At 43.3% G+C, this 25,754-nt stretch overlaps 1 protein-coding gene across 4 annotated transcripts in view; it reads right to left on the minus strand.

Annotated features, from left to right (window-relative positions):
* Positions 1-25,754, minus strand: part of Sp1 (transcription factor Sp8) — a 156,298-nt gene that overhangs the window by 79,949 nt on the left and 50,595 nt on the right. For 3 of the 4 annotated variants that reach the window (XM_080282487.1, XM_080282484.1, XM_080282485.1), the window contains exon 2: positions 17,058-17,087. The exons of the other annotated variant lie outside the window; for it this stretch is intronic. In XM_080282487.1, the coding sequence (XP_080138613.1) occupies positions 17,058-17,087 (30 nt within the window). The remainder of the gene's footprint in view (positions 1-17,057; positions 17,088-25,754) is intronic. 4 annotated transcript variants of the gene reach the window in all.

Raw genomic sequence — 25,754 nt, forward strand, 5'->3', positions numbered from 1 at the left:
TGCTTGTCGTAAAAGGCGACTAAAAGGGTTGGCGGAGGGCTAGTGCCCCTCCCCGGAAAACAACTAACTAACTAACTACAGCAAAAATGCACATATAAAATCAATACACAAAAGGAATGCACAAAAAATATAAAGCTCACCAATCGGAAGTAAAGCCCCCAAGACACTAAGCTGAATAGAGCTCGTAAGGAACTGGTACAACTATGTCAAATGACAGGTCAGACATCGGCAACGTAACAAAGAGTAGTGAACACTGAAGCAGAAACAGAAACCTCATCAAACCACTAAGTATTGTTTACAATATTTAGTTCCGGAACAAGCTTTTTAATTAACAGTTTTTCTCCCAATAATGCATCCCCGTGAGTCCCAAACCTACCAATAATTTGAAAATCATTCAGCGTGAAAGGGTGATCATTGTTCAGTGAATGATCCCTAACAGCAGAGAAGGACATCTTATGCAAAAACTTTCCAGACCTGTAACTTTTCCCAATGTGCTCGAATACTCGTATTCGGAATGCCCTACTGGAGCACCCCACATACCTAGCCTGACAACTAGGACAAGTGAACTTGTAAACAATATTCGAGCACAGAGGGTCCGGCACACGATCCTTGAAGTTGAAAAAAGATCCTATTCTGAAATCGTTGGTAAAGATAATCCTAAAATTTACGGCAGGGAAACTATTTCTTAAAATGTTCATAACAGACGATTTTTTTCAGCTCTGGACTGACTTCTCGAACTGGAGGGATTAGATATAGCCTAGACTTAACAAACCCCTTCAGTACGAGTGGCCTTGCCTAACTTTAAAATCGTCTGGTGGCGGGATGAATAAACGAAAAAAGACGTCACCTGAATTTGGTGGTTTAAATGAAATGGTCTTCCTATATTCTGTCCGCTAAAATTTGATTTAAAACTACCATTTCTCCACTTTCCATGTTGTGTTGAAGCAAGATAAAAATATTATGAAATGGTGCCGGTCACGAATGGTAATATTTTCTTAATCTGCCACTAAGCTACGGGATATAAACTGCAAAAGGGTAAGAATCTCCACCAAGTTAGAAAACGAAACCGGGAAATCATTCAAGCCACCACTCTCGAAACTCCGTACGTACACTTCTCCACCTTACGAGTAGACCTCCTTTTTTATAAGTCGATCCTTTTCTTACTAGTTGGTTCCTTTTCAACGAAATAGTCCCATTCTCATCAGCTGGTTTCTTTGGTAAAAACTGGCCTCCTTCTTACGATTTGGCTCGTTTCGTATGAGCATAACCCTCTCTTACTTACGATCCCATTCGTATACCGATCGACCCCTTTCGTAAGAGTCGTTCCCATTCTTAAAATTTAGCATATACAAGTCAGTCCCTTTCGTATCAGTCACTAACCCCAAGAAACAGTCCATTTCCAACGAATCAACGGCCCTTTCTACAAGTCAGCAATCCCGAGAGAGTCCCAGTTCTTGCGAGTCACCTGCCCATTTCTTGTGAGTCCACTAATCCCGCGAAAAACCCACACATGTAACGAGGAACATTGCCACAACCAGCACAGCTACACCCCCGGACAATTATCCCAACCACCACCAAAACTAAACATGTACTCCGCTCCCCCCTCCTCGTCCATCTCCTCCTTCATATGCTTCCTGTATACCCTCCTCCTCGTCCTCCTCCTCTTTCTGGCTACCTGTCCACTTTCCTTCTCCTCATCTTTCTTCATCATTTTCCCCCTCTTCCTCCTCCTCCTCCTCCTCCTCCTCCTCCTCCTCCTTCTCTTTTTCTTTCTCATCCTCACTTTTCTCTCCTTCATTATACCGCCCATCTTCTTCTTCTTCTTCCTCCTCCTCCTCCTTATCCTTTTCCTCTTCCTTTCTTCCCATTACGACAAAAAAATATATTGCTATAAAGCAATGGCAAAAGACTTTCTCCGAGTCCATAACAGTAAGCTATTTCCCGAGTTAAATTTTAGTCATATATATTTAAGAGAAACCTTACTTACTTCTATAAAAATGACATTATTAATAAATATAATAATGAATCAATGTGTTATGCTTTAGAGCCTGAACACTCAATTAAGTAAAGGCAAGAATTCTGTAAAGTATAATAATATTCTGCATAATTTTTTTTTCTTTTTTTAGGGATTGAGAAAAACGCTGCTTGGTACTGTACACTTATTTCTATCTTCCACCTTCTTGTACGATGTGACATAGTTTAGAAAGTAACCAATTTACCTTACATTATTATAAATACAATCACACAGTCATATTAACACGGATACAAAACCTTTCTCAAACCCCTCATGTTTTGCAGCGCACCTTCGAGGTCTGCTTTACAACTCCAGCTTAATTTCACGTCGTTTACTTAATTCCCTGAGCAACCCAAGAGTCCCTCGGTTCACTCCACAACCTTCCTCTCTCTCTCTCCTTCTCGTAAGTGGGACCGGCGTATAATGACCGAAGAAATGTTGTCCGCTTAACCCCGCCTAAGTTACGACAACCGGTAGCGCTATACGGTGGCGCTTAGTTAGGCGGGGGTAGTAGGTAAGGCGGGATGGGTGTATGCAAATGGTGATGGAGGAGAGGGCTATCCATCAGGGCGACGCTGTGGGAAGTGGGGATAGGAGGAGGGTGGCTGCCGATGGGGAAGGAAACTGCGTGGGATAAGTGGAAGGTTGGTTTGCAAAGTGCGCATTAAGGAGAGGATGGAAAGAAAGACAAGAAAAATGCAGTTGATTGTGTGGGATAGGGAAAGATAGATCAACTGTGGAATGTTCATGAGAGGATGATGAAATGTGCAAGGATGATAAGGGGATAGGTAAGCAAATGCTGGTAAAGGAAAGACCTATCAATCAGACCGACGCTGTTTGAAGGGAGGGATGGGAGGAGGATGGGTGCTGATGGACGAGGAATGGCATGGGAAATGAAAGATTAGGTTGTGAAATGGGCATGAGAGAGATGGGAATGATAGACAAAAAGGGAATGGGAAAGGATGCAGATGGAAAAGCGACGCTATAGCACGTGGGGATAGGAGGATAGTACAGTAGGTGTTGGGCAGAGAAACTGTGGAATGGGAAGGAAAGGTGATGGAGCGACGCTGCGGAAAGGAAGGAGTAGGTGGATGGGTGTTGATGAGCCGGGAAAATGTGTGGTATGGGTATGAAGACAAGGGCATGACAAAATGTGACAAAATAAGAAAGGAATGGAAAGGAAGTGTTAGGGAAGAGCAACCCCGGTCCCCCCCCCCAAAAAAAAAGGGGGGGGAGAACAGAAGGAGGAAAAGTGTTGATGGTGAGGGAAAGAGAAATTTACTGACAAAACTTTGTGAAATAGGAGGAACAACATTAGTCTGAGCAATGTGAGTGAAAGAGGACTGAAGGCTTTGTTGATGAAATGAGTCAGGAAGAGCACGGGATGGAAGAGATTTTGATGGATATGTAATAAGAGGAAGTGGATGGGAGAGGAATTATTTGATCGTGAATATGTAAGTTCTTGAAGTTTATGGAGAGAGAAGGAAATGAGAGGTTGATGCAATGTGTTAGGAACCAGAAAAGGATGGGAAGGCTTGAATAAAATACGTGCGAAATATTTAATGATCGGAATGGAAAGAAAGACGAGAAAGATTGGTTTAGGAAGTATGTAATGATGACAAAAGAAAGGAGATTATTTAAAGAACTGTGTAAGAATGGGAAGGGAAAGGAAAAACAAGATAATTGGCTTGAGCAATGTTTTTTAAGGATACGAAAGGAAAGACGAAGAAGGCCGACTAGGAAAGACTTAATAATGAGAAGGGAACGGAAAAGAGAGGGAAAAAGTAAACCAACCCCTTCAGAACGCTGGCGATTTCAATATCCTAGGCTGAACTGAACAAAGTAATCAGGAGACACAAAAATAAAGTTAACAAATAATCGTGTTGAAAGGGTTACTATCGATAAATGTGGCTACAAAAAAAAAAAAATGTTAACAGGCAGCTACATAAAGAAAGGTGTGGACAGAGAAGGGCGTGCATGGGAGATAATAACAATATAGTCTAATAGATATAGACCCTTAATCTCGTTAGATAAGGAGGCTCCCTAACACCTCTTCCTTAGCGATTTATTTATGGATATGGCTGGTTAATATCCTTTTGCACGTTATCATGCAGAGACTGGCGATAACAGAAAGATTTATGTCACACGAAGAGGTACAGGAAGGCGTAAGAAGCAAAATAAGTCGCATAGGAAGAGGTGAGAGGGAGCTTTCTTAACTAATGTGAATACTTGCCATAGAGAGTGATCACCACTTCAACAGAGTGACGTTATTTTTCACCTTATCACGATTCTACTCAGCTAAAGAGAAATTTTTTGAGATGGCGGGGTTCAATATAGATTTCATTAACCATTGCACTAAGACAGATTTTCCCCGAGATGAAATTAATTGCCTGGTGGTGTTAGCAGAATTATAAAGAGGACGTTATCGTAGTGAAGAGCTGGAAGAGGGAGGATGAAGCAGAGGAAATATAAATAACAATAAGTGTAAATTACGGCGATGACTCAATGCCCTATATGAACACTGAAAACGAGTAAATCTGGTTTTGCGACAGATGTTCGTGGACAATAAATAAAACAAAATACCGATAATGACTGAAATTAAATATTCAGCAGTTGTATATCCACAGTTGTCTTCATTTAGCGATAGTAGATTTTTTCGTTATTCAAGTAGCGGGCTCGTTAGCGGTCGTATATGTCTCACCCACCCGCCTTTGCATTCACTATTGCCCTTCTGTAGTTTGTTTTTTTATACTGTTCACCCTCAAACTCTCTACTCACACACCAAAACCCAAACATACTTCACCTCTCTCTCTCTCTCTCTCTCTCTCTCTCTCTCTCTCTCTCTCTCTCTCTCTCTCTCTCTCTCTCTCTCTCTCTCTCTCTCTCTCTCTCTCTCTCTCTTCTTACACTTCTTCGTTCTCATATTCCCTATCTTTAATAAAATCCATCACATACTCCCCACTTATTTACACTCCACCACTCCCTTATCCCTCCTACACTCAATCATTCTCAAACTCCACACCCAAACACTCTTCACTTCACACACTCTTCACTCTCACACTTCATATCTCTTCTCCTCCACCCACACACTCTTTCCCAGTACTCTCTAACTCCATCTTCCCACCTACACACTCCTCACCACCACCTGTCCCACATTCCTTCCTTTCCGTACTCCTATTCTTACAATACCTTATTTCCATACTCCCACTCTCTGACTCCCAGCCCTAATACATTCCATCACTCCACTTCCCATTAGCCTACTTCCTCATTTATCTTCTCCTCCAGTTCCCATCACTCCCCAACTATCACCACCATCACAATTACCCTTCCACCCTGCATCCCAACATCACGCTCCCTACCACTCCCTCTTATTTGCTATAACACCTCACCACCACACTCCCTACCACCTTTTTCTATTCTGTTTCTCTTCCACAAACGCTCACCACCCAATAACCATCACCTCCACCACAATCACCACTCCCATCACCCGCTTCATTATCACACTCCTAACCCTACCTTTCCCTTGCTGAAATAACCCACCACCACACTCCCTACCACAGTTCATCCCCCCCCCCCCAGGTCTGCTCCACTACTCCCCCTCCACCACCACCACCACTGTCTCCCATTAGAGCAAGTAAGACAGGTGTGTAATTGGAAGCGTAATGTAGCTTCTTGTCGCAAGTAAAAAGATGCACTTCCGTTCAATTGTCCGCTTGCCTCGGTAATGACTTTGTTTTCTCAGCGCTGCTTTCTTGCTTGAGAGAGAGAGAGAGAGAGAGAGAGAGAGAGAGAGAGAGAGAGAGAGAGAGAGAGAGAGAGAGAGAGAGAGAGAGAGAGAGAGAGAGAGAGAGAGAGAAATTAATATGAACAGTGTGATCAATTAGAACGAGAATTGTTGACACTGTGACTAGAAATGTGTGTGTGTGTGTGTGTGTGTGTGTGTGTGTGTGTGTGTGTGTGTGTGTGTGTGTGTGTGTGTGTGTCTGTGTCTGTGTGTCTGTGTCTGTGTGACTGCTTATCTATTGCTATCAGTACCCTTGTCTTAGGTCATCTCCGTATAGCGTGATCTAGCCAAAGACAGGAATGCCTAAACCAAAATAACATTATCTCTCCTAACACAGCTCAGCCCATCTTTGTATTTCGAGATCCAAGAGCTTGCCTTCCCTAATCTAACACAGCTTAACCTCTACTAACCCAGCCTAATCTAACATGACCTTCCTAAGCATTCTCAACAAAATCTCACCTCCCTTCACATAATTTAACCTGCATCCACATACTTTCATTTCCACAACTACTCGTCTCTAAAAACTATCTATCTCAGTTTGTTTTTCCTCCTGACTATGACTTTCAGTATTTTAAATGGAATGTGTCCTGGCATCTCGAAATAGTGGGTCATGATTTCGAGTTTCTTTTATTCAGCTTGCTTTCGGAGGGACTACGGCGGCAAATTTTCGGTCTTTGTTTTTTTCTTTATGCACACACACTCTCTCTCTCTCTCTCTCTCACACACACACACACACACACACACACACACACACACACACACACACACACACACACACAATCATAACCCACTCACTCCCCATCCAGCCTCACTTCATCTAACTCGGCTTAACCTTACTCAACCAAACGCCACCTAACCTTGCTACCCAGTTCCACGTTCCTTTGCTAATCCTGTAGTTACTGAGCTCTATAACCAGGTATCCTGTCTACTTACAAATGCTAATCGTTCTGGAAGGGCGGTCACTCCCCTCGTGGGTGGGGGAGGGGAGGCTTGATGGCAATTGATTTCCTCTATTAGTTCTGTAAATTCTAAAATGCAAATGGGTTGCTGGACAGATTCACCTTTACTCTTGTATGTTTTAGTGATAATGGTTTTCTCTCTCTCTCTCTCTCTCTCTCTCTCTCTCTCTCTCTCTCTGTTTATCTATCTGCCTATTAGTCTATTAATCTGTGTCCGTGTATCTGTGTATGTGTTTTTCTACGTCTGTTTATTTACCTACCTATGTCAGTCAGTCAATCAGTCAACAATCTATCTATCCATCCATCTATCTATCTATATACCTGCCAATCAATCAATCTCTCTATCTATCTATCTCCCTCCCTCTCTTTTCTCTCCTCCTCCTCCTCCTCCTCCTCCGCCAGTCCAGCAGGGCTTGTCTTGGTCCAATTCTACCTCCCCTGACAGCTTTCACTCCCACTAGAAATGGAAAAATGTTGTTTTAGACTGACCAAGACATTTCAAGCCAATTTACATCCCCCCACACACTGAAAAAAAGTTTAGTATGCATTGCGTGCGAAGTTTAAAGTGCCGACCTTTTCATCAATGCGTATCACCAACTCCAAATTGCCTGGCAGGATGATTACCGCTGTACCTGTCCGTGGGGAAGGCTTTTGTTTCGACAACTTTCTGTCGTTAGCACTAGTGTTGTTTAAACTTGGACGTCCATGAAACTGTGCGAGAGAAGCAAAGTGGTTCAAATCTTCAGTCCGGGCTACGTAATTTGAGGTCGAAAAATGCGGGTGGGAGACTGTCCGTGCACCTGGTGTGCCTCCGAACGTCGCAGATAAAAACGCGAGAAAAATTGATCCCGTCTTCTTCCTTGTGAACGGTGATGGTGGGATGCTTGGAGTAATGCTTGTAAGTGTGTGTGTGTGTGTGTGTGTGTGTGTGTGTGTGTGTGTGTGTGTGTGTGTGTGTGTGTGAAGATGTTGTGTAACCTTCTCCCATGTGTGGACTACTGTACAAGAATTCAATGTTTATATAACCGTCCCTATGGCTCTGTATCTACCTGAATGTGTTTATGTTTATTTTCTGACCACAACATACTTCCCGCAGTTAATGGGTTAAGCCCCGACACAAGTTCCTTCCCCTGACATTCACTTCCTTACCAACTAATTCTTCCTCTGTACCTCTCCTTTCTTCCGACTAGCAGCAAACCTCACAGCATTATAGTGCCATCCTTTAAAGTCACACAGATTATGGTTACAAAAGTCTTCGTATTTGGCTTCGCACAGGTATAAGACAAGATTTACTAACACAACGCCCCTTAAGAATTCACAAGCTGCCGTGGAAGTTTCGTAACAACTCTTCCTCGGCGATTTATTTTGCCTAAGCAATTCAATACCCTCTTGTGCGTTCATGATGTAACCCGTATCGATATTAAAAAGATTTACATAACACACAGGAGAATATCAGAATGCCAAAAGGAAAATAAAACGCTGAGGAAAGGGTGTGGCGAGGTCTCAGTGTCAGTGGGAATAAAGCATAGTGACAGTCTAAAAAAGTAGAGTAGAAAAGGTGAGCTTAATTTTCTTTTCTCAGCATCTGACCAGGAGCGACTATACCAAGAACAGTCGTCGAATTTAGCTGAAAAAGTAGGAGAAATGTTTGTGACGGGAGCCCTGAATTCCAGTGATCATGTTTAATCCTCCCTCCCCCCACCCTTCTCTCTCTCTCTCTCTCTCTCTCTCTCTCTCTCTCTCTCTCTCTCTCTCTCTCTCTCTTTCTCTCCAGTAAGAGGATTATTGACAATGGTCACACGAGGATACAGTATTACAGTGATTTGATGTGTGTGTGTGTGTGTGTGTGTGTGTGTGTGTGTGTGTGTGTGTGTGTGAACGAGAACAGGAAGAGCAAAGGAAATGGAAATAGCGAGAGTGATATGGAGTGCATTTCGGATATACTAAATAATTTCTCATACACATTACTGTCATCCACGTAATTTTAACAACTGCAGGTCACAGATAAGATAGTTCTGGGAAGCTGATATCCGTGAACACAGACACCATTTTAATTTATATTTCTTATGTATTAGAAATATCACAAATACTGTTGGGATTATTTCGGGATAAGAAGCATTTTAGTGTATTAATGTGCATCATACACGAAAGAAGATAATTTCATGCTACAGGTATAAGATTTTTGGAGTGTATTAATGTTGCTACACAAGGATACGTGATTTTGATAACTTGGTATACAGACTAAAATATTTTGTTTTAGTATATGCTGTTTGATACTTCCATATTTCTTCTTTCTCTTTGCTAATGGATCCTTCCTTATTCTCTCTTTTAAAAGATAATGATGATGATGATGATGATGATGATGATGACGAGTATTAATTCCTCTTCCCCTTTCAAAGCTTATGGATCGTACCTTATATCATCTTTTTACTATCCACTTACATTTTCAATAATATTTTAGTATTTCAATCATCTCTTCATAATCTTTTTCCCGTTTCATGTCTGGAGATGAAAAGAGCTGTAACGTGTATATCTTTATATATATCTAGTTTTATGATAACGTATATGCTTTGATGTAAAATTGATGCATGAGGTAGTTGCTGTGACTAGATCTGAGTATTTACTAGTTAGTCAAACGTTAGCGAAATGTGGCCAGGGCGTGCTCACCCCGTGGCTCGCTCCCACACTCTCGGCCTTGGGATAGGGATCAGTAGCACAGTGGACTCCCAACCAGTGGGACGTGAAGCAGTTGTCTTAAATAAATAAAAATCGTGGCTGAGTTTCTCAAATGAAACTGTTACACAACTCCTGTCACACACTCTTCCCCCAGAGCCCTAGTCCAAAGCACTTTTATAACATTATGTCTCAAGCTCGGTTATAATGATGACGATGATTCATATTCCTCCCAAAAGAAAGAGTGATAGCTTTAACACAGACATAAAAAGACTTTTGGACGTGTATTAATATCCATGAGAAATCGACCACCACGCTGACCTTCTGCACCCAAAATACAAGCAAACAGCTGCGTTTTATTCAGTAAGACTTTTCGGTGTCACAGAAACTCTAGGTCTCAGCTCAGAGCCACTGCATTGATTAACCTTTGTCTCTGCAGCGCGCACTGATATGTTCTACTTCCTTTCAACTCTGTGGGGGGCTGTGGGTGAGATGGAGGGGGACGCAGGGGAGAGGACAAGAGAGGAATAATGAAGTGGGGAAGGGAGACAGAGAGAGAGAGAGAGAGAGAGAGAGAGAGAGAGAGGTCATGGAACTGGAAAAAAAAAAAAAGTTTTATCAGTAGTGTAACTGGAATGGAATATATGTATGCCCTCTGCAGAATATATATTGAGAGAGTGAGATAGAGAGAGAGAGAGAGAGAAAGAGAGAGAGAGTTGTTAAGGGATTCAAATAAACTATGCCAATAGAAAGTAAGAATAAAATAGATTCGAAGTCCAGGTCTTGGCGAAACAGCTGTATTTTCCCCTAAAACACAATTTCCATGTACAGGTATTCTTATTTACCAATATAACCCTTGCTGAACTTCCGCACTGGAGTCAATTCAGGTGATGTCATTATCTGGTGCTGGGAAAGCAATTACCCCCGCACCAACACTTGTGATAGAAATAGTGCTTTACCAAACCCGTATATATATATATATATATATATATATATATATATATATATATATATATATATATATATATATTCTGAGGACATCAATTACAGCAGATTCTTGCTACAACCAAACAATATCATTAAGGATAATAGAGTCATTTACTGTGAAAGGGTTAGTGAAATCCATATCTTACCCCTTCAGTTCGAAAGGTCTCCCCTGAGCGAATAAAATCAGTCATTGATCCTAATCTCTCTCTCTCTCTCTCTCTCTCTCTCTGTTCACCCACTGAGGAAAACAATAGACTAGTAATACCACCAGTCTCGTGGGATCGATACCAGAACTATACAAATTCCTGTCTTGTGTAGAGAAACAAGTTATTTGGGATCAGTGGCACAGAAAGGGGATTAATTTCAACGGGAGGGGGGAATGATTTACACACAACATCTGATGGGGTCCCCTATAGCTCTCTCTCTCTCTCTCTCTCTCTCTCTCTCTCTCTCTCTCTCTCTCTCTCTCTCTCTCTCTCTCTCGGCTGTGTTGATGTTACAGTTCTTCAAGTACAGTATATCCCACATGTGCCCCTCTTCACTGCCTCCCATTTTACATGACCCGCACAAAATCATCAGCACCATCACCACTTGCCCATCAGATGTCTATGTCTTGTCTGTGTCTCTTTACTCTTGCCCTCCCCTCTTCTTTTCTTTCTACCTCACCCCTCCCCTCTTCTCGTCCTTCTCCCCCTCCCTTCTCCCTTCTCCTTCCGTACCCTTCTCTCCTCATCCCATCTATCTCCTCATACTCGTCTCCTCCCTTCTCTACTCCCCCTCCGTCCCCCTTCCAGCTCTGCACACCTTGTCTTTCACTCCTGTCATTTTCGTCGTCACAGCATGATCCAAGCCACAGTTCTTTTTGAGGGAATAATCGCTGGTTTCGTGAGTCGCTTTCTGACTTTGCAATTTGTTTGACGCTTAGTGTGTCTCAGAGTTAATCAATAGTACCGAGACTAAGAGAGAGAGAGAGAGAGAGAGAGAGAGAGAGTAAATAAATGAATGAATGCTTCCCGTTTCTTAGCATTATATCACATAATCTGACCTGCAGACATGCAGTATATATATATATATATATATATATATATATATATATATATATATATATATATATATATATATATATATATATATATATATATATATATTACAATGTCTAGATCTCATATTCCAAAACAGAAATGGAGTTTGGGGGAGAAAGATGAGATTGAGAAACACCAACTCAAAGCGACAAGACGGGGGAGTATATGAGCAAGTGTTTGTGTGTCATGGGAGGAGAGGTCGTTTCTGGGGTGGGACAGAGATGCCTTGAGGTCCGCTTTTCGAGGCCACTCCTCGTAGGACACATCAAGCAAAGCACTGATAGATGGATCTGGCTTCGGCGCGGCTCAAACTCAAGGCCAGAACTGCAACATGAGAGGAGACATTTTCTTTTTACATTAGCGACATTGTAATTTGTTAGGAGGATCCCCATGTAATGACTGGTTTACGGGATAATTTAATTTGTGGGCCACACAATGCCACCAGGCCGCCACCCGGACCCGCTCCAGGCCGACACAAACAAATAACCTCAGTCACAACACCGCCTGCCTCCCTCGTGGTGGGTATACTGTATTTGGAGGTCATTTTGAGGATATGCTAGGTCTGCTCATGTTTTTTTCTCATTGTAATATAACCTACTAATACAATGACACCTACTGCAATATTTGATTATTCTGTATATATTATACATGGATATTTTGAGGACATGTTAGGTTTGGTGATAATTCTTTATTTATTATAACAAAATATATTATTGCCCTGGTGGCTACTACAATAAAAAAAAAAAAAATCATATGCATAGTTTTTATATTTGATGCCAATTTAAAGACTACATGTGGGGGGTATCTTCACCACTTGTTTCACGGTCATATGATCCACTGATACTCTGATCACTATTGTGCAAGCGGGAGGAAGTGCATGTTATGAGATACACTTGTTTAAATACGTTACTGAATGAGTGAAAAAATTGTTTTTGAAGATGTCATCCTTACTTTTTGCCAGATCTCACGTCATTACTGTCTTTCTCCTGATCTCCACAGGAACATATAAACTTAACCCAATTATGATCCCTAATTAAATACCCTGGAGTTAAACTTAATTATTTATCTTGAGGAGGCAATTTGTATTTAATTCTTGCTTAATACTCGGTGCTTTCTTTTAGTTAATGAGGGTTCCCTAGTAATGAAGGAGTTAATGAAGGCTATATCTAAACCCTGCGCTTCTCCAGTCTACCCTCTGCTAAGTAAAATCGTCTGGAGGAAGCAAGAACAGAATGACCATTGCTTCCTCTGGTTGAAGGAGTTAAGCCCTTCAGATGAGAGACGAGTGCATTACCACTGGACCACAAAGAGCTAGTGTAGTTCAGATCTGGGGTTCAATTTCCGAGCGATATTAAGTGCGACTCTTTATGTGCCGGTTTGTGTGCTCTGGAAACTCATTAACCTCTTGAATTTGATGGCACATTTAAAAATTTTACTCCTGCCATTTTTTACCATTATTTGCTATATTAGAGAGACCTTTTAAATGGAAGGAATTAAATATACCCTTCATTAACCCCTTCACTGCTACAGGTCTATCCTAAACTGAATAAAATCGTCTATTAAATTCGGCTGAAGAGGCTTTTTTGAAATGGAAAGGTTTGATGTAACTTTCATTTGGCTCTTTCACTACTAATGTTGAATAAAATTGTCTGGCGGTAGCAGAAATAAAGGAATTAGTTACTGAACCGAGCAGGATGAGTTAGAGAAACGTAATTCGGTTTCCGACTAAACTCACTTATGGCAAAACTATCACCGTAACTAACAGAGATCATAGTCTTATCCTGCCTTATAACAACAGCCTCGTAAAGATCAATACGTCTGTTGTTGCTGTTGTTTGCTTTCCTTTGTGTTCCTCTGGTGACCTGATATGGTAGCTGCGGTCACGGGTCAGTCACATTCTCAGGTCGCTCACAGTTTCAAGTCACCCACAGTCTTAGGTCATCCATAATCTCAGGTCGGCCACAGTCACAGGTCATCCACAATCTCGGGTCATCCACAGTCTCACGTCATCCACAGTCTCAGGTCACCCACAATCTCAGGTCACCCACAATCTCAGGTCACCCACGATCATCCCACAATACAAATGACCTGCCAGTGGACCTCCTTTCCTTCCTCCCTTCCACGCGCCAGGACGTCCCCCTCGCTGCCCACCTTTAACATCAATTACCGCGAACAATAGTGCTGAGCCAATAATACCCGACCTGACCCCGAGGACACGCCGCCGCTGGGGTCAAGTTAGGAGGGGTCAGGCGGCTAATCTCACACCAGGCTAATTGGAATACAAAGCCACACAAAACAGCTGTTGAGATTTGTCCAGGATGAAGGAGACAATGGATTATGTCAATAGTTCTGGACAAACATATAACGGTGGCCATTTTTGTCGCTGGGAATTGAATGTGTGTTTTTCTACTCACATTCAAAGATAAATAAACGTATTTCTATTTGCGCTGAGTGGATACTTCACCGTCCTCTGTTTCATGCTTACCTTAGAAACCTAAATACGTAGGGATAATCTCTCTCTCTCTCTCTCTCTCTCTCTCTCTCTCTCACACACACACACACACACACACACACACACACACACACACACACACACACACACAAAATGGGGTGTCCTGGGGTGTGGAGAGGAAGAGGAGGAAAAAGGCGGATCCGAAAGGTAATAGGAAGGAGACAGAGAGGCGGCAGAGAGGTGGGAGGAGGTGGAGTCGCAAACAGATCAGAGGCACTCATGGTTCTCTCCAGGGGGCCTTCTCAGCGGGCGAGGTGAGGAGGGAGGGAAGTGAGAGTAGAAGGAGGTAGGGGAGGGAGGACACCGGCAGGGGAAGACGGCGGAAGAGGGAAGTCCAAAGAGACGAGAGGGGAAGGAACTAAGAGAAACAGACAGGGGAGGGGAGAGATATAGTAGGGGAGGGAGGCATGTGAGGGGAGGGAGTTGGCAGGGGAAGACGGCGGGGAGGGAAGTGCTAAGAGACGAGAGGGGAAGGAAGTAGAGGAAAAAGGCAGGGGAGGGGAGGGAAGTAGCAAGACAGGGAGGCGGAGAAAAGTGGTAGGAAAGGGGAGGAAAGTAGCTGATAAGGGGAGGGGCAGGGAGGGCAGTGGTATGGAAATGAGACTAGGAAGGAAGGGAACTGGAAGGAGGCGAAAGGTGAGGACAGGAAACGTTTGAAGAAATGTAAGGAAATTAAGGAACGAAATAAGAATGAAAATAAGTGAGAATGAAAGAGGGGACAAAAAATTGGGGAATGGGGAAAAGAAGTGAACAGAAGAAAGTAAGCGTATATGACAATTTATACTATCTCTGCACACACACACACACACACACACACACACACACACACACACACACACAGCAAGGAGATCGATGGAACAGTCTTGGAGGGACCTGGTGAGTAGTTAATCACAGAATAGTAAATTAGCCATGAATATTAGAAACTGGCTAAGAGAATTTTGAGGAAAAGGGAAGATACTGGCGAAAAAAAGGAGGAGAGACATTAAGAGAGGAGGAGGAGGAGGAAAGAAGATGACTGGAGATTAATATAAGCGGAGAAGTACGAGAGAGTAAGGGAAAGAAAGAAAGAAGAAAGAGGGGAAAAGAGAAAGAAGGGGAAGGAACAGAAAGGGAAGGCAAAGGGGGTGAGGGGTTGGGATAAACAAAAGCAGATGAGAGAGAGAGAGAGAGAGAGAGAGAGAGAGAGAGAGAAAGAGATGGAAAAGTAATTAGATCGTCAACAGATAGGGCAGAAGTGAGTTGCAAAGGTTTAGGTCCGACTTGGAAGAAGGAAAGTTACAAGGAAAAGAGAACCAAGAAATAATCAGTGAATGACATGAATGACAATAATATCCATTCACTCATGCAGAACGAAAAGGATAAAATAAAAACAAAGAAGGAAGGAAGGAAGGAAGGAAAAGGCTGAAAGAGGGGAAAGGAGGAAGGAAGGAAGGAAGGAAGGAAAAAGCTGAAAGGAAGGAAAGAGGGAAGGAAGGACAGGTTGGGAAAGGAGAGAGAAAAGTCCAGTTCAGAAAGAGGATTAAGGTAGCGCTGAAACTTATCTAAAAAAAAAAAATATATTATGAGTGTAATTCTGGCCAGAGAAATGAAGAGTAGGAGGTAAGAAGGGAGAGAGATGAGGGGAGAGAAACTGGAGCTTGAGTAAGGAGGGAATGAGAGTTGGGAAGAGGAGGGGTGGGGAGAGAAATTAGAGCAGGAGGCAAGGAGAGAGGGAGGTAAGGATAGATGGAGGGAGAGATGACGGTCACTCAGCATGTGGTGGCGGATTTACCAGGATTAATGAAGGCTTCCCCGCACGGGCCACCACAAGCCGCCTCTCATCTCGCCGCCACGGATTACCCTCCCACTTCCTAACCCCTCACCACCCTCCGCTGCCCCCACGTTTACCCTCCCACTACTCCCCCACATCACACTCTCACCTTCCCCCTCTCCCTCAAAATCTCTCTCAACTTCCTCTCACCTGTTAACGGCAATCACATCCCCACCTTCAACCTCATACAATAGATACCATTGATCACACTGTCATATTTTTTCCTCTTTAACGAGTGCCCTCGAAATGTCTAGTAGATCTGCTGCTGTCTGTTTTCCTTTGTACCACGCAAATTGCCTCACAGCTTCCCTTCGTCACCATCGCCCACTCTCCCTTGCCACTTCAGAGTCCATCATCTCCCTCAACAATTATTCAGCTACACATTCTTTTCGAGAGCCATCAACTGTATACTCTCCTTTCCGCCCCCTCCTTCAGCCTCTCCTCCCACGCTGCCATCATCCACTCTCTCTCCCTCTATTACCACCCCACCTTCCCTCCCAGTAACCACTCACCTCTCCCTCCCCTAGAACCATCCCTCTACCCTCCCAACAGCCGCTGACCCCCCCCCCCTCCCTGCCTTCCCCCACCAACCACCTCCATTTATCAAACTCCCATTACTCTAGGTGGTTTTCAAGTCTGATTACCGTTTCTGAGATCCATAGGAATATTTGCATTACTTTTACTTTGCCCCTTTTCATTACCATTTCATCATCATATTAACAGTCAGGATATTCATTAAAAAACTATAAAAGACATAGACCAAACAAATACATTATAGATGGAGTTTTGTGACGAGGTTATACAAAAATACTGAGGTTACGCATTCCCTCCCAAATGAGAATTCCGCTAAAGAAAGAAGAAAAGGGAAACAACAGGATTTAATTCAGGTTCCGTTGATGGTGTTCCTTTCTAGTGCTCCTTCAAGGCGGCTCGCTGACTTCCAAGTAAAAATCAGGAGCTGCATCATCATCATCATCATCATCATCTAAATACACACGGAAAACAGTGTGATGTGAGGTTTGAGAGGGGAAAGGTGAACGTGTGTGTGTGTGTGTGTGTGTGTGTGTGTGTGTGTGTGTGTGTGTGTGTGTGTGTGTGTGTGTGTGTGTGTGTGTGTGTGTGTGTGTGTGTGTGTGTGTGTGTGTGTGTGTGTGTGTGTGTGTGTGTGTGTCAGTGAATAAATGAGAGAACTAAGGGTGCAAGAGGAAGAGAGAAGAGTCAGGTAACGCACTCTACCTTAGCCTGCTGAGGGATCACACTCTGGTGCTGAAACAAAAGACGGTCGCGTTCATGTGGGAAAGAAACTATTATTCAGGGGGATATTTGGCTCGGCGGGGCATGCTTTTGTTTACATCACTGAGCTGCCGGTACCAAAATTATACCTTCTGTGGGAGGAGGAGGAGGTAGTAGAGGGATACAGGCTGTGATTCCAGTTCAGGGACAATGTGGGAAGTATATTTGTACCATGAGACAAAGTGCCATGCCAAAAAGATGACCTGCTTACGGGATAAAATGTAAACATGACAAATGGCCGTATTCTCGCCAGCGTGGTAGGTTGTCGAACACTTTTTCCTCATTAATCTATTTTTTACATTATGGACATTAATATTCTCTCCATTTTTATCAGTGTCGATATCAAAGAGACATACATTACAAGCAAGAGGAAAATATTGCTTTACTCCTTCAACCCAAGGATATTTTCCATTTATTTTCAGGTAATGTCCTCACCCGTTTGAGAATATCCCTCTTAAACTAAATAAACTAGTCTGAAGGCAGCAGGAATATCAAACAATGGCATTACTGAATTAAATGACAAATATGCAAAATAAATAACTAAGGAAGAAGTGTCAGAAAGCCTCCCAAGCTCCCGAAAATACAGCCCCAAAATATTATAACAGGATGCTTTCAACTCGTGCCCCTGCCGCTTGCCACCTGTGATTCTCTGACCGCATGCTCTTTGTTGGCAACCTTCAGACCATGACTGTGCTTTCAGATCGCCGTTTGCACCACGAAAATATGTGTTAAAAAAGTACAAAAGCAAATGACAGTCGCTAGTCATCATAGTCTAGTCTTTCATCCAGTAGTCAACAGTATTTCCGCAGAGAGTGGAAAAACATGCGTCGACCTTCCACAGTACGTCACGAGTTGAGGCTCATTTACTCATTCAGGAAAAACTAGTATTTCCGCACGCACTTCCATGATAGTCCTCTTACCTCAATTGCGTATAGTTAAACCACTGCTTCCGCCAGAGGAAAGCCGGCAAAAATGAGATTGAAGAACAGCCCACACATTGCTTCACAAGTCATTACAGCTCTTTCACTCATTTACGAACAAGGTGTACTTCCGCGTATTATTTGCTGACATTCTCTAAGCCACAACTACGATTTTGGATCGGCGTTTCTGCGAGAGAGAAAGGGAGTGGAAGGGTAAATGACGCATCCCACACTGCGTCAGAAGTCACTACAGCTCATTTATTTATTCGGCAGCCATGGGTACTTTTGCTTCCACTGACGACAGCCTCATTAAAAAGCTATTGAGTGAAGACAGAGACCCGGTATCGAGGGAAGACAAAGGCCCGAGCATCGACTCCCCTCAAAAACACGATAGAAAAAGAGAAAGAAACACAAACAGCATCAAACGATGAGTACCAGTCACAAGTCCCTTTACATTTTAATAGTTTCGATCTAATAAGCTGAAATTTCCAACCCTTGTGGCTGTTCCTGATTAGGCAAGCAAGGTATTCATCCCTTCAATCCTCTGAGGCACTTTGTATTTCATTTCTGCTATCTCCACACGATTTTATTCAGCTTGTAGTAAACTTTTCCTACCTTGGGGATTACAATCTCTCTCTCTCTCTCCCACTCTCTCTCTCCCACTCTCTCTCTCTCTCTCTCTCTCTCTCTCTCTCTCTCTCTCTCTCTCTCTCTCACTGGCCATCAGAACTCATCATCAGCCCTCCCCTCCGGCCACGCCCCACACACCCCATCAGTGGCGCCTGAGACGTGGTGGAAACTAATGAAAGAGTGAGGTGATGGAGGAAGAGAAGGGGGAGAGGGAGGGAGAGTGGAGGAGAGGGAGAGAGGTGGAAAAGGAGAGAGGGAGAGGAGAGTAAAGCTTTGCAGAATTGGAGGTGGAGGAGAGTACAGTATATAGAGGTGGAGGGAGAGAAAACAGCAGGATTTATGAAGAGAAACGAGAGAGAATGAAGGAATAAAGTGGAGGGAAGGAGAGTGTGGAATGTAGGGGAAGAGGAAAAAGAGTAGTGGTGTGAAGTAGGGGAGGAGGATGGCGGGAAGAGACATAGTGATGGGTAGGAGGGTGGAGGGAGAGGGTGCAGAATGGCGTATGAAGAGGTGAAAGGGAGAAAGGGTAATGTGGGGTGAGTAGAATGATGGTGCAGGGGAAGGGATGGAAGGGAAGGATGGGGTTGACGAGATGGACGGTAAAGGATGGGATGAGAAGAGTGTAAAGATGAAGAGAAAGAAGGATAGAGAGAGAAGAGAGCAAGGGAAAGGTCGGGGTATGCAGGGTGTATGAAATAGGGTGGAGTGGCCAGGGAAGAGTGGGGTGAGAAGGGCGGAGTGGATAGGGAGTGAGTTATAGGGTAAGCAGGGTAGAGGTGAAGGGTGGAGTGACAAGGGTGGAAGGGAGGGGTAGAGTGAGAAGGGTGGGGCGAAAAAGGATGGAGTGGTAAGGGGGGTAGGGGAATGGGTGAGATGGAGGGGAAGGTTGGAGGGGAAGAGGTGGAATGAATAATGGCTTGTGGGGAAGGGATAGTGTGAGAAAGGGGTCAGGGAAGGGGGTGGAAATGTGGTAAAGCAGAGGGGAAGGACAGAGGGAAAAGAGGGATTGAGAGGGAAGGGAGGGAGGGGATGAATGAGAAGGGCAAAGGGAAAGAGAGAAAATGAATAGAGGTAGGGGAAGGGGTAGGATGGAGTACGCAGGGTGGGGAAGGGGGAGGACGGATGGATGGGAAAGATGGAGGGGAAGGGAATGGGTTGAGTGGTAGGAATGGAGGGAAGGGAATGGGCGTGGAGGGTGGAGGAGGAAGGGTTGGGGAGAGACTGGGTGGAGGGAAGGAAGTGGGGAGAGGAGAGTGGTGGTGAAGGGGTAGGGAGGGGAGAGTGTGTTGGGGTGGGGGCCATGTTGACAAAGGGACACTAATGGAGTATAAGCAAGTCAAATATTTTACTTACAATCATGTCGTGTTCCGCTATGACTTTATGCCTTTTATTCCAGCGCGGCGAGAATTTCCTAACCAGAATTTCTTTACGTTACGCTAAATTGCCGTCCTGAGTGAAATTGAAGAGAAAACTATAGCAAATTTGTTCTTTGTCGGGTGAGAGAGTCTTCACAACTAGCCCAGCAGTCTTCCCCAACTACCGGGTGTATTTTTGCAACAGTCAGATTATGATGATTAACCCTTTCAGTACGATGGTACCATTTTGTTTTATTCTGGCTACCTCTGGACGACTTAATTCAGCTCAAGAAAAGCGTCTTCATCTTCAGAAATTAATAGCAGCTCCCCCTCAGTTTCTCTACTATAATAATTTTCCGATTTCGTTCTTGCTATCAACAGACGGTTTTACTGGGCTAAGGAAAGATTAACGTGGGAGCTTTTAGTGATAAAAGAACGCTCGAGAAACAGCCGACCCAGAACGATGTACCCCGAGCAACACCGAGCGAACAACCACGAATCAGTTACCACGAACACTAACACAGTCTGTCCATCCCAAACGAATACCCCAGAGTGAACGCCTAAACAACACAGGACCACATCCAAACGAACACCACAAACAGTAGGCCCCAGACAAGCCACATATTAAGACAGGGAGTAAGCCAGTCAATAATGTCCAGCACCACACCAGAAGAATTGATATAACCATGATTGATGCTATGTTATGGTCACGAGGCCTGCAGTGGATGGGAGATGGGGAGATGGGAGAAGAGGGAGGGAAGCAGGGGAAGTGAAAGAAGGGAAGAGGAGGGAAGGGAGGAGAAAAAGGAAAGTAAGAGAAGAGAAGAGGGAGCAAAAATGGATTACAAAAGAGTACAAGGGAAAGTATGACGACAGTTGACGCACTGGTCCTTTCAATGCTGTTTGTTATAATGAAGGTGTAACTAACGTAACTATGCCATGAATAAGAGATAATGATACCGAAACAGGAAGGGGAAAAAAAGAGAGAGAAAGAAATGAAAGAAACCGAGAATGGAGGGGAAACAGAAAGGGAAGAAAGAAATGCGGAGATAATAAGGGATGAGAGGGAGAGGAAGGGAAGAAAGGAAGGGAAGGGAGAAAGGAAAACAAAGGAATCGATGTAGGGAGAGGAGGGAGGGATATATTGGTTGAGAAGGAGAAGAGGAAAGAGATAAGAGAGGAAAAGAGAGAAGAATTAGACAGGGAGACGATAAAGTAAGGAAGAAGAGAGTGAGAGAACCAGAGAGGGTAAAAGAGAAGAGCAAGAGAACTGAGAGGAGTAAAGGGGAAGAGGCAGAGATAGGAAAGTACAAGTGTGTGTGTGTGTGTGTGTGTGTGTGTGTGTGTGTGTGTGTGTGTGTGAGAGAGAGAGAGAGAGAGAGAGAGAGAGAGAGAGAGAGAGAGAGAATAGAAGGAAAACAAAGAAAGGAGGACGAAAGTGGGAGAAGGGAGGGAGGAATGAAAGGAAAATGCTAATCCGATGAAGATGAGAGACCCCGTGAACTGGCAGAAAGGAGCGCGTGGGAAAGAGAGAGAGAGAGAGAGAGAGAGAGGAAAACGAAAATACATTGGAGAAAACAGTTTAAAGCAACGAAGAGAGTATGGCAAGACAGGTAGAGTGCAAATAATATTCACTAAAAAATCAAGAACGGTGAGGAGTAATGCTCATTAAAATGAAATAATAAGCAATAAACAAAGAAAAACAGTAAACACAAACATATAAAAAAAGGAAGAATCATGGACACACAGAACGAAAAATAAGGCAAAACAAAGACAAGATGAATTCACAAAAGAAATAAGAATCAGGAAAGCAGGACCTCGCTATATATTATCAAGCTGTTATGTGAGAAACTAATAATATTCCTTTAATCATACTTATATCACCTTCTGGTTAACTTTGAGGGACTGAATGAAGTGTGAATGGAGGTGTAATCAATTTCACTGGGTAGTCTAAAGATAGGTCGCCTACTTTGTGTTTTCCACGGCCCTATTTCAGGATCTTTCCCACCCTTATGTGATGATGATGATGATGATGATGAGGAGGAGGAGGAGGAGGAGGATGGCTAGGTATTATAAAGCTTTCTAGATAGGAGTAAATTAGAAAGACAAGTATGCCTAAGTGGTAAGGAGTTCTAGGTAATATTAAATAGAAAGATAATGTCTAGTAGTTCAGTTCTATATAATGCGTAATATAGGAAGCTGAAGATATCTATTTATTAAGGAGTTCCAAATCACATAAAGATGGAAAGATAAGGTCTAATAATAAAGATTTCTAGATAAGCGTAAGAAAGAAAAATAATGATGTTCAAGATAATAAGGAGTTTTAGATAAGGATAAGATAGGGAGAAGGGCACGAGACGGGCTGCTGGAAGGGGGACGAGGGAAGAATGGCGATGGTAAACAAACAGACGGTGGTGACGACAAAGGCTAACACGGAGTAACAATGCAGATGTGAGAGTGGGGAGGGGGGAGAGGGTGGCATGGACGGTACCCCCCCCTTCTCTCTCTCTCTCTCTCTCTCTCTCTCTCTCGTAATATTTCATCAAGCGCTGCAGTCCCCTCCTTTTCCAGTTGTCTTCATCTTTGTATGTCCGGATTTTCGTGGGCTTGGTAGAATCCCTAATGTCTCTTCAGTGGCAGTTTAGATATATAATGTTTTTAATACCCACATAGTTTTACATACATTGGAAGTTTTCAGTAACCATAAATAAATAAATAAATATAAAACGAGTGAGGAAGAGAATTTAGGGAACAACCTTAGTCTACGAGAATGCGACCCTTGCGAGTCTAACATTCTTTCCTCTCTTTTCCTCCCTCCCTTCGTTCATCCCTTAATTTTCCTTGCCTTTGTCCCCTTGCCTAAGCTCCTCTCCTCCACTGGTTTATCCCCTTGCATTCTTCTCTCCATTATTCCAGTCCTTCCTTCTGTTTTTCTTATTTCGTTCCATTACCACATGCCTGCTTTTCTTTTTTCTTTCTCTCCCTCTCACTCTCTCTCTCCTGCATTCTTTTCTTCAACAACCCCTGTTCTCCTTTTTCATTCTTTACCTTCTCCCTTCCTCATTCTTTCTACATTTATTACAGATAAGCCATTTTATAATATTTGTCATTCTTTTCTTACATTCTTTTATATGTAAAAACTATCCCTCTTTGTTACTGATCCATCCTTCTTTTCATGTTTAGTTCCATCTTCATTGCCCTTCCTTCCATTTTTATTCACATTTTATCCTCCTCCTACTCTCTCTCTCTCTCTCTCTCTCTCTCTCTCTCTCTCTCAGCAGCCACCCGGGTAATCTTGTATAGGTTATTTTCCTCGTGCCAGTCATTTTAAGATGAAGAATCCGTGCAGTTGTAATAATCGTGGTAATAACAGTAATAACAATATAAAAAAAAAATGTGTTATAGTTTGTTCACATTAGCTTGGCAGAGGTTTCGTCATTTTCTATCTTCCCTTCGCTCAGTAATACGGCACTTCATCCTTCCCATAGCACTTCTTCGTTACTAGTATCATCTAGTGCTAGCCTCTTATTACAGCTCTGCAATCACGATGGAGGGATGATAGTTTTTAGACCAACTGACAGTGGAGTGAGTCAACAGTAGTGGTAACTGTTGTGACTGATGTAATGGTGGTGGTTGTAATCGCTGCTGTTAATATAATGCAAGTAAATGGGCTAAACGTAGAGGCAAATAGTTTTTAGAGCCCATATATTCGTACTCGACCTGTTGTATGCTTGAAAGACTGGGGCTATCGGTAAACTCTTCCACTGGACATAAATAGGGTGAGAGTGCAATGACAGACAGGTGCTACGTGTCCGCCGTAATGGAGGAGGGATGCAAACAAACGGTTCAGAAGAGGTGAGACCATTGCAGTAACGACAGCAAAGAGGTAAAGATGCAATAGTGCGGCGAAGATAGAGAGGTCGAAGGGAGTCAGTACGAGGAGGAGAGGTGGTGAGGCGAAAAGCTTTTGACACCACACTAATACTATAATACTAATGTCCTAACAAGTTCTCTATTATGTGACATGACAGTAATCCCTTAAAGATGAGAACGTGACTTCTTATCTCTCCCAGTCTTCGTAATCAGCGTTATCAAGTTCTTACCCATTTTTTAAACACTTCATTCCATCTGTAACAAGTTATCAGAACACATCCAAATTCACCTCTATTTGCAGTCTCATGCGGGTGCTTTTTTTCAATGCGGCTCTTTTAAGATTAAGTAAATATAAGTGTAAATTCGCTCTCAAAAAGTTCCTAATCTTCAATGCCCCCGATTTTCACACTCCTCGCCCATTCGCATTATGAAGTGGACAGGATAATCGTCAGTTCCTGGGGTTTTTATGTTCGTTTTCCTGTTTTATTCTCGCTCAGTTTCCGAGGGTGGAGGATGTGGAAGTGGATGGAGGAGCGTAAGCGGATGGAAGACTATAAGTGGAGGCAGTTGACGCCCCCGACTTGCCTCTTCGTGTAATCAGATCTCGTTTTGTTGTCGTGGATGCGGGGATAAAGCTCATTGACGGCTGGGGTGCTGCTCGTGAAATGGGGGCTTCCGGTGTGTGTGTGTGTGTGTGTGTGTGTGTGTGTGTGTGTGTGTGTGTGTGTGTGTGTGTGTGTGTGTGTGTGTGTGTGTGTGTGTGTGTGTGCAGAGGTGAGGAAGGAAGTAAGGTGTGGGGGAAGGAAGTGAAGTGAGGGAGAGGGTGGGGTGGATGCAATGAGGGAGGGAGTAGGGGATATAGAAAATATTGAGAAATAAAGGAGCAAGGGAGAGGATCACGGGAGAAGGAAGCCTGGGGGAAGGATGTGGCAGCGAAAGGAAAGAAGATGGAAAAGGAAGGGATTGAGAGGGGACGATGGCGGGGGGTTAGAGAGGGGGGGAGAAACGTGGGGGAAAGAAGATTTAAATCAATGCCTATCGAGTGCACGAAGGGATTCAAGGTAAACACTTCATACTTACATTTGTTCAGTCTAAACCTTCCCTAAAAGATGACCTGTAACCATCGATGTTATTTCCAGGTCCCCAGCCAGCTTCTATATCTGTATATACTGTGCAAGCCGGCATACCACAAGGATCAGTTCTGGCTCCCACCCATTTCCTAAATCATATTGATGATCTCTTATCTGTCACCCATAATCCTATCCATTCATATGCAGATGACTCAACACTTGACAGTTCATTCACACTTAAACACCCATTCACAAAGGTTAATATCTCAAACTCACAACTCAGTACCGAAATCTTTCCATAAAATACGATCTGCAACCGTTGATGTTATACCCAGGTCCCCAGCTGTACTGCTGGATAAATACGGATGAAACAAAAGCATTTGGGGGCCGAATGCTAATCGCCAGCAAAAATATGTTGTTAGCTACGGTACAAGTTACCTACAAACCAAATTTGAAGACATTTCGCAAAACTCTACGGCATTCAGTCATCACATTTCACAAAAATCAATCCATATTTAATGATACATGGCGGCTGGCATTTGGTCGTCTTTGAACAAATCCTCACCAAATGTAATTAGCTTCTACTCATCCACATAGTTGCTATTTACTGAAGGTTTGGTGGAAATTCGTCCACAACATTTTCGATATTTTGGCAACACACACACACACACACACACACACACACACACACACACACACACACACACACACACACACACACACAGAAAACTATTTTATATCGCCTCGCCTTGCTAAATCCAGGAATAACAAGGGGGGGGAGGAAAGAGGGAG

The sequence above is a fragment of the Coenobita brevimanus genome, chromosome 93 (assembly GCF_032717465.1).
Source record: "Coenobita brevimanus isolate Jiangsu-jjx chromosome 93, ASM3271746v2, whole genome shotgun sequence".
In the NCBI taxonomy this organism is placed as follows: domain Eukaryota; kingdom Metazoa; phylum Arthropoda; class Malacostraca; order Decapoda; family Coenobitidae; genus Coenobita; species Coenobita brevimanus.